The following is a 9184-nucleotide window of genomic DNA, read 5'->3' as shown; positions in this document are numbered from 1 at the left end:
ACTAGGTATTTGTGCGGGAATCGCCAACATAACATCCTCGTCTTCCTCCTCATCTGCTGAGCTACACAGCTGTGTGCCTTTGGGCTCACACCAAGTTGGATCTACAACTTCATCAGGCTCTATGTTGTCCCAGTCCTCATCTTCTTGACCTGACATCACATAACAGTACGTGTGCCCTAAAGGTATCCAAGTCTCATTATCATCACCTCCCCCCCAAGGTTAACGTCAATTGACAAGGTTCGGGATCCTACTCTGACCCTACTTCGTCTGGGCCAGGATCCAACTCACATAGATTTTGGGCTCGGTGCAGATGCTTTCCTCCGCTGGAGTCTGGGAATCTTTGGAGTAGATTTCTGTTGCCCAAGGGATACAATGTGTGAACATCTCTGTAGACTCGACCGTATGTGGTTCACACAGTCAGTTTGCAGTTTGGAGATTTGTGACGCGAGTGGAAACAAGTGTAATAGGGGTGGCACCTCTGAGGAATGAACTGTGTGTGATGTTGAGGTACAGGAAGAGGGGTTGAGGCCACTTGATGCAGCGTTTGCCATCCACCCCAGCACATGCTGTTTATCAGCCTCATTTTCAAGTTGAAACGATGTGCGGCTGCCAAAGATATCTAGTAGAGTAGGCTGTCCAGTGATGGAAGTTGTTCTCATTTCTCTTGGAATAGGATGATCCAGTGTTTTCTCACTAGAGCTTTGACTAACAGAACTTCCCAAAGGAATTACCTCTAACTAACAATACATAGAAAAGTAGTTTACTGCATAATTTTGAGCAGGCAATGACAAGTGCCAAGACCTTTTTAGCTACTTCACTAGCAAATTTACAGCAGGCACTAACTACCAGTACCTAGAAACGTGTTTCACTGACTAGTTTGGAGCAGGCAGTAATTAGCAGCAATACCGATTTAGATTCTTCACTGGCAACGCTTTACCAGGCACTAACAAAAGTAGCAATTCCTATTTCTATCATTAAATGCCGATTTGTGGCACACAGCCTTCCGTACATTTCACGTACCTACTTGTACACCATCGCTCTCCTATCTATCTCAACTACCTATCATTAAACTCCTAGCTAAGCTAGCTGTCTAGCAGCACCTTCCCTAATGTTTCACATTCACAAAATGGCGTCGACGGCACATTTTTCATTCAGACGGACATGTGACTTAGGCAGCCAATCACACAAGCCCTTGTGTCTGAACCTTGTGGATGTTTGCTGTGCCGTGATTGGCTGCAGAAACATCCACAAGTTAAAAATAAATAAATAAATGGCGCCACACCTGACTTCTCCAGAGTTCCCACCCCCTCCACTCATTAAACACATCCCCCATTCATCATACAGCACCACAATCCTACCTAAAAGCACAACATGTTATTAGAAAAGCATTTTTAAAACACGATCAATGATCAAACAAAGCGGAACATTGGGGAAAGTGTTTGGGCTACCGAACCAAACAGGCTAAGGTTCATACTGAATTTGAAATTGGTGAACCTTTATCGAACAGGTTCACTCATCTCTAGTCCAGAACTCACATGTCATAAAAATCCATCAACATAGTACAAAAAAGCTGTGAAGAAAAATCATGTAAACAACCACCACCACAATTAAAATAAAAAAGGCTTAGGATAATTTTAACCTATGTTTATTTGAAAAATTATTTTATTTGTCCTAAACAACACAAAAGCCTCCACACCACCCAAAAAAAAGATAAATATATCATGAATATAAACTGAAAAATTTCTTTTCAAGGAAATGCAATAAGAAAAAATGAAACCTATATTGCAATACTATCTGCAGAGTCAAATGAACAATGTCTTTAGTCTTCCTCTTTTTCAACATATGTTTTTACTGCAGCTCGAGCAATTTGCCTGGCTAGATATCGGTCTCTGGCAGAAATCACAGTTTCTTCATTATTACGCTTTGCAAATTTGCTTGTTGAGGACTTTCCATCTTGTGAGGCTTCCTCCACCTTGCGCTTCAAGTCAGAATCTTTTTCCATTTCATCAGGTTGATACGCTTCACACGATGACACTATCTCCCCTTTTATCTCAAGACCCTTATGAATCTCGACTTTATCTGGACCCTCTTCAAGCTTACTTTCTGTTTTTCCCTGGTATTCTCGTTCTCGCCTGTCAGTGTGATCTCTCTCTGCTCTGTGTCTATTTTCTCTTTCTGGTTGATCTCTATCTGCTTGCTCTGTGTTGTCGGTGTGCTCCCTGTCTATGCGATCTCGGTCCAACCTGTCTGTGCGATCTCGGTCCGACCTGTGCCTGTCCTGCCTTTTGCGATGCTCTCTCTCAGTGAGATCTTGATCTTTATCAGCCCTGTCTCTCCTCTTTCCCTCATCTATTCTTTCTTTGTGTTTCTTGCTATCTTTTTCAATATAATATTCGTCAACCTCTCTTCTGAGATGTTCTTTTTCTCTTTTTCCATCCCTTTTACTGCGTCCATGTTCTCTCTCTTCGTAATCTTGATCTTCACCCCTCCTCTCCCAGTCTTTACTACTATGCTCTTTGTGCCTTGTTCTTTCTTCGAAATCTTGAGTACCTACTCTTTCACAATCACGGCGTTGTGAGTTGCTACTTTCTATTCTGTTTTTGCCACTCGTTTTTGTACTTTTTTCCTTGTACCTGTGGTTGTCATCCTCTTCACTTGATGAGCTTGTGTGTCTACGTCTATAATGTGTCTTTCTTTCTCTTCTCCCAATTTGACTTGATTTGTTTGCAGAGTCCTTTTGATCATCACTGGACTCAGTTTCCAAATCACTATCAGCATCGATGTTGTCCTCCTGGCTCCTATTAATAGACTCATCAGAATATCCTCTGGGTTTCTCCTGTTTAACCCTACAATTAGAAACAAACAGCGTTTATACACTTATTTCTAATATTTCTTGAAGTATATACAGATAGATTAACCCCTTCAGCCCCCGGGCACTTTCCGTTTTTGCGTTTTTGTTTTTTGCTCCCCTTCTTCCGAGAGGCGTAACTTTTTTATTTTTCCATCAATCTTGCCATATGAGGGCTTGTTTTTTGCGGGACGAGTTGTACTTTTAAATGAAACCATAAGTTTTACCATATAGTGTACTGGAAAACGGCAAAAAAATTCCAAGTGCGGAAAAATTGCAAAAAAAGTGGGATTGTACAATAGTTTTTGGGATATTTTATTCACCGTGTTCACTATATGGTAAAACTGATGTGTGGGTATGATGCCTCAGGTCGGTGCGAGTTCGTAGACACCAAACATGTATAGGTTTACTTGTATCTAAGGGGTTAAAAAAAATTCACAAGCTTGTCCAAAAAACGTGGCGCACGTTTTGCGCCATTTTCCAAAACCCGTAGCGTTCTCATTTTTCAGGATCTGAGGCTCAGTGATGGCTTATTTTTTGCGTCTCGACCTGACGTTCTTAACGGTACCATTTTTGCACAGATGCTACGTTTTGATCGCCTGTTATTGCATTTTGCGCAAAATTTGCGGCGACCAAAAAACATAATTTTGGCGTTTGGAATTTTTTTGCCGCTACGCCGTTTACTGATCAGATTCATTGATTTTATATTTTGATAGATCGGGCATTTCTGAACGTGGTGATACCAAATATGTGTGTATTTTTTATTTTTTTAACCCTTTAATTTTCAATGGGGTGAAAGGGGGGTGATTTGAACTTTTAGGTTTTTTTATTTTTTTTTAATTTTTTAAAACTTTTTTTTTTACTTTTTTTTTTTTATTTTACTAGTCCCCCTAGGGGGCTATTGCGATCAGCAATCCGATCGCTCTGCACTATCTGCAGATCTCAGCTACAGAGCTGAGAACTGCAGATTTGCTGCTTCACTTTCAATGCCGGCTGTATTCCGGCATTGAGAGGAAGTGACTCATGTTAGCTACAGGCGTCATCACATGACCCTGTGCTACCATGGCAACCGCCGAAAGTCACGTGATCATGTCACGTGACTTCCGGTGGGGGCGGGGTAAGTCACTGTCATGGCGGCGCCCATATACATATCGCTGCCAAGACTTTGGCAGCGAAATGTAAGGGGTTAATGGCCGCGGGTGGAAGCGATTCCACCCGCGGCTAGCAGGCACACATATCAGCTGTTGATAACAGCTGATATGTGCGTGTCTCGCCGCCGCCTGCCGGCGGCAGGGGGCGGGGCTTACCGGCACACGATCCATGACGTATCTAGTACGTCATGGGTCGTTAAGGGGTTAATTGTAGTTTACTATATAGTCATTGTGTGTACTAGATTGAGGCAGATTAACTTCGTAATGTACTGGATAAGTCTCCAGTCTTTCCACATTTGGGCAAATGTATTTACTCACTGAAAATGGATAGCCATAGAAAACTGATGATCCACACCACTATTAGGGAGGAAACTCCCAACTACAATTTTCTGACTATATAATACGCAAAAATTAAAATGCAACAATAAGTTTCATTGTTGAACGTCTTTCTTGTGGCTATGGGCAGGTGCCTGAACTCGTCGGGCCTGTGTCCAGCTCTGTCCCCATCTACATTGAGGTTGGTTGACACAAGGTGCGTTTTTAATACTAGAGGATAGGACCGTCCCGATTAGGGTACACCCTGTCGCGGTGGGATGGATTTTATGCTTTTTTTTTTTTTTTTTTTTTTTTAAATCAAGCACAGTGTTTACCAAGTACCCCATGCTATTTATATGTACTATTACTATTTACTTACTGAAGGGCATATGATCATTTTGTTTCTATCTTAAAGGGAACCGGTCATCAGAAATTTTGCACTAAACCTAAAGATTCCCCCTCTGCAGTTCCTGGGCTGCATTCTGGCAAGGTTCCTGTTGTTCTTGTGCCCCCTTTCTGACCAAAATAAAGACTTTATAAAGTGGTACCTTTTTGCATTCAGATCTTGATAATGGTACACTGGGGCGGGCTCTCTGGTGTCCGTTAGTCTGCCTCCCTGTCTCTTTAGGCCGTCCCCCATCGCGCAATTTCAAAGAGGTGACGTGAGGTAAGCTGGCCAGCGCTTGTGGAGAACGGTGGAGGTGGCGGTGAAAGTGCGAGCACGAGATTATGGGCGGGTACTTGCTGATGAAAATCACAGCGCCGCCAAAAATCTCGCGCACGCGCAACACGTCACCAGCGGTCACACTGTGCACATTTCACAGTCCCGCAAGAGTGGCACGGCGCATGCGTGAGATTATGGACGGCGCTGTGATTTTCATCAGCAAGTACCCGCCCATAATCTCGTGCTCGCGCTTTCACCGCCGCCTCCACCTCCACCGTTCTGCGCAAGCGCTAGCCAGCTTACCTCACATCACCTCTTTGAAATTGCGCGATGGGGGATGGCCTAAAGAGACAGGGAGGCCGACTAACGGACACCAGAGAACCCTTCTAACTTCCTAACGGAAAAAAATGTGTTTCAAAAATTGCGCTGGTGTAAAGCAGACAAGTGGGAAATGTTATTTAGTAACTATTTTGTGTGACATATCTCTCAGATTTATATGCATAAAATTTCAAATTTTGAAAATTGCGAAATTTTCAAAATTTTCGAAATTTTCACAAATAAACACAAAACATATCAGCCTAAAATCACCACTGACATGAAGTACAATATGACACGAAAAAACAATGTCAGAATCACCAGGATCCGTTGAAGCGTTCCAGAGTTATAACCTGTCAAAGTGACACTGGTAAAAATTGCAAAAAAATGGCCGGGTCTTTAAGGTGAAAACAGGCTGGGGGCTGAAGGGGTTAAAAGAACTGAAATGACAGCAGGGTGGCTCAGTGGTTAGCCCTTTTGTTTGCAGCACTGGGGTCCTGGATTCATATACCAACAAGGACAACATCTGCAAGTAATTTGCATGTTCTCCCCAGGTTTGGGTGAGTTTCCTCGAGGTTCTCCGGTTTCCTCCCACATTCCAAAGACATACTGATAAGGAATTAGATTGTGAGCCCCAATGGGGACAGTGATGATGATGATATGCAATAATAATAATAATAATAATAATAATAATAAAACAAATAAAAAATAAACTCCAATAAAGAAAGCATACCCCTTGTAACTTTTCGCCAATGAATAATTGCACTCTAGTAATGTACAATTTGGTTATCCCATACATCTAAATAAAGACATATCCTCTTTGTGTTTGCACCAGAAGGTAATGAGAAGAAAAATGTCAACAGTGAAAACTTTACTTACTCGGTACTTCTCAAGCTGCATTCAGGAGTTTTCTCTTCGCCCACAGTCTGGTTCAGCAGATGTCGGTAAAAGCCGCTCAAGTCCTTCTGCTTAGTTACATCCAGAGATGCTAAAATTGGAGATGTTGGAAAGTATATTTAATATGCATTTTATTGGGTGTAATTATAGATGTCCTAAAGATGGAAATTCATCTACATCACAGCAGTGTCTCATCTGCAACAGCAACTGGGTGCATTTTATTCCCCTTGCTATAATACCTGTAAAACCTTGCAAACTATATATAAGGATAGCAAAGGTGCCCATAGTTACAATGGATGGCAGGATGATAGCTTTTATGTTTTATTGTTTGGGAGGTTTTGGAATACTAATTGCAGCTCTCTCCCTGCAAACCACAGATCAGGGCATCAAACCGCAAGATCCCCCAGTCTACAGTTGGCTTCTCATAGGCACACATTTACTATGAAGCCTGTTTTGTTACATTTTACAGTCTTTTCAGTGATACAGATAACTATTATTTTTCACCTTCTATCGCAGCTTCTCTCCGCTCCCGCTCTTCCTCTTCAGCTTTCTCCTGGAGCTTTTTCTTATAGGCGGTTGTGACGAAAGCTTCCTTGTCCTGAAATTCTTCCCCTTCCATTTCACGTTCTTTCTGGATCTTCTTCTCCATTCTTTTTTCCTGCTCCTTTTTTCTGTGCTCCACTGCTTTCAAGATGTTCTGGATATATTTCGGCTATGATAAAAATACATGTGCTCTAAATAGAATGGCAAGATCTTTCATTTTCCAGTACCTTTTCTGTTCATTTTTCAATATGGTGCCCAGTAAAGATGGCATGTATAAGAGATAAAGGGTTGTTCCACTACTTATATAGTGATGATGTATCCTGAAGACTAGATCAAGAATATCAAATCGAAGATGGCCCAACACCCGGCACTGCTATCTATACTCATTGAATGAATAGGAGCCGGTCTGCAGTATCTTGCAGCAGCCATTACAGTTGAAGAAGCTGTGATGTTTAGCTATGCAACTACTAACATCCGACCGGTGCAAGCACGGAGATCAGCTGACTGGTGGGGTGCTTGCTGGTGGTCCAGCACTGATCAGATATTGAGAAGGATAGGTCATTTATATACAAGTAGTGAAAAATCCTTTAATATCAAGACACACTTGTGTTAAAAGGATTTGTTTCACCAAACACATCTGCTTTGAGATTTACCACAGTGATCAGCTTAAAGGGAACATGTCACATCCTCAAATAATACTAACCTGCATATATGGTGTTAATATGCAGGATAACAGCATTCCAAAGCTGCCTGGGCAGCCGCACGGAAAGCCTGGCTACTGGGAGGACATTAACCTTATTCCTCCCAGCAGCCTCCGGTTTTCAGTCGTAGTATAGGCGTATCTGGCATGGCTTCAGTCACTGCTCAGTACATAGTGAGTGGTGAGTGTAACCAATCCCCGGCATTGACTGACAGCTGGCTCTAAAAAGTTACGCTGCTGACCATTTGGTCAATCAGGATCGGGACGCGGTTACAGCCACCACTCACTACATACTAAGCAGAGACTGACACGGCGCCATCTATATCGCTATAACTGAAAGCCGGAGACTGCCAGGAGGAATACAATTCATTTCCTCCCAGTAGCTGGGCTTTCAGTGTGGCTGCTGGGCAGCTTTAGAACACTACTAATCAGCAGATTAACATCATATCTGCAGGTTAATAGCATTTAGAGACATACTTGGTTATTTTTAAATCTAGGGTGACAGATGATTTGGATGGAGAGAATGCAGCTGGATGCTCACATATACTACTATGTGGAGGTACTAATTAGATGAATAGCTTTACATGTATACGTAAAGTATACTAAAGTGTGAGGACCCACTTTTTAGTAGCCCAAATGAGTGACATTTGCCATAATGGGTCCCAGTACCGAATTTACAGAAACAATGTTGTTTTTGTAATCGAATTTATTAAAGGGAACCTGTCATCAGAAATTTCGCCCAAAAGCTAAAAGATTCCCCCTCTGCAGCTCCTGGGCTGCATTCTAGGAAGGTCCCTGTTATTATTGTGCCCCATGTGAGACCAAAATAAAGCCTTTATAAAGTTCTACCTTTTTGTATGCAGCTTCTGTAAATCTGACACGGGGGCGGGCTCTCTGCCGTCCGTTATTCTGCCTCCTGGTCCTGTATGCCGCCCCCATCGCTCCTTTCCATATCTGATGCACCGCCCACTGCTCCAGCCATCCCCACGCATGCCCAGTGCCAGTCTCACAGGACTGAGCAGTGTGACCGCTGGTGACGTGTGCGCAGGCAAGTGATTATGGACGGGACTGTGACTGTTATCAGCAAGTACCCGGCCATAATCTCGTGAGCGCGCAAACCTCTCCAGCATTCACACTGAGCTCAGTGTAGATGCTAGACTGTATGGGCTGCTTCCAGGGATGACGTCCCTTTGTCATGTGATAGGGGCGTGTTCGAAATACTATCACATGACAAAGGGACGTCATCCCTGGAAGCAGCCCATACAGTCTAGCATCTACACTGAGCTCAGTGTGAATGCTGGAGAGGTTTGCGCGCTCACGAGATTATGGCCGGGTACTTGCTGATAACAGTCACAGTCCCGCCCATAATCACTTGCCTGCGCACACGTCACCAGCGGTCACACTGCTCAGTCCTGTGAGACTGGCACTGGGCATGCGCGGGGATGGCTGGAGCAGTGGGCGGTGCATCAGATATGGAAAGGAGCGATGGGGGCGGCATACAGGACCAGGAGGCAGAATAACGGACGGCAGAGAGCCCGCCCCCGTGTCAGATTTACAGAAGCTGCATACAAAAAGGTAGAACTTTATAAAGGCTTTATTTTGGTCTCACATGGGGCACAATAATAACAGGGACCTTCCTAGAATGCAGCACAGGAGCTGCAGAGGGGGATTCTTTTAGCTTTTGGGCGAAATTTCTGATGACAGGTTCCCTTTAACTATGTGTCATCTACTATAATTACTAAGGTATAACT

General features: G+C 43.3%; 1 protein-coding gene across 4 annotated transcripts in view; it reads right to left on the bottom strand.

Moving 5' to 3' along the window:
- Positions 1 to 1629: 1629 nt before the first annotated feature.
- The window catches only part of NSRP1 (nuclear speckle splicing regulatory protein 1), a 98314-nt gene continuing 90759 nt past the window's right edge, over positions 1630 to 9184 (bottom strand). For all 4 annotated transcript variants that reach the window (XM_075335236.1, XM_075335237.1, XM_075335238.1 and 1 more), the window contains 3 exons: positions 6695 to 6902; positions 6173 to 6281; positions 1630 to 2846 (listed from right to left, as the gene is read on the bottom strand). In XM_075335236.1, the coding sequence (XP_075191351.1) occupies positions 1820 to 2846; positions 6173 to 6281; positions 6695 to 6902 (1344 nt within the window). In that variant the 3' untranslated portion in view covers positions 1630 to 1819. The remainder of the gene's footprint in view (positions 2847 to 6172; positions 6282 to 6694; positions 6903 to 9184) is intronic.

This window comes from Anomaloglossus baeobatrachus, chromosome 2 (genome assembly GCF_048569485.1).
Source record: "Anomaloglossus baeobatrachus isolate aAnoBae1 chromosome 2, aAnoBae1.hap1, whole genome shotgun sequence".
NCBI lineage: Eukaryota > Metazoa > Chordata > Amphibia > Anura > Aromobatidae > Anomaloglossus > Anomaloglossus baeobatrachus.
The sequence above is the reverse complement of the archived record's forward strand: the minus strand, read 5'-3'. Positions and strand labels throughout refer to the sequence as shown.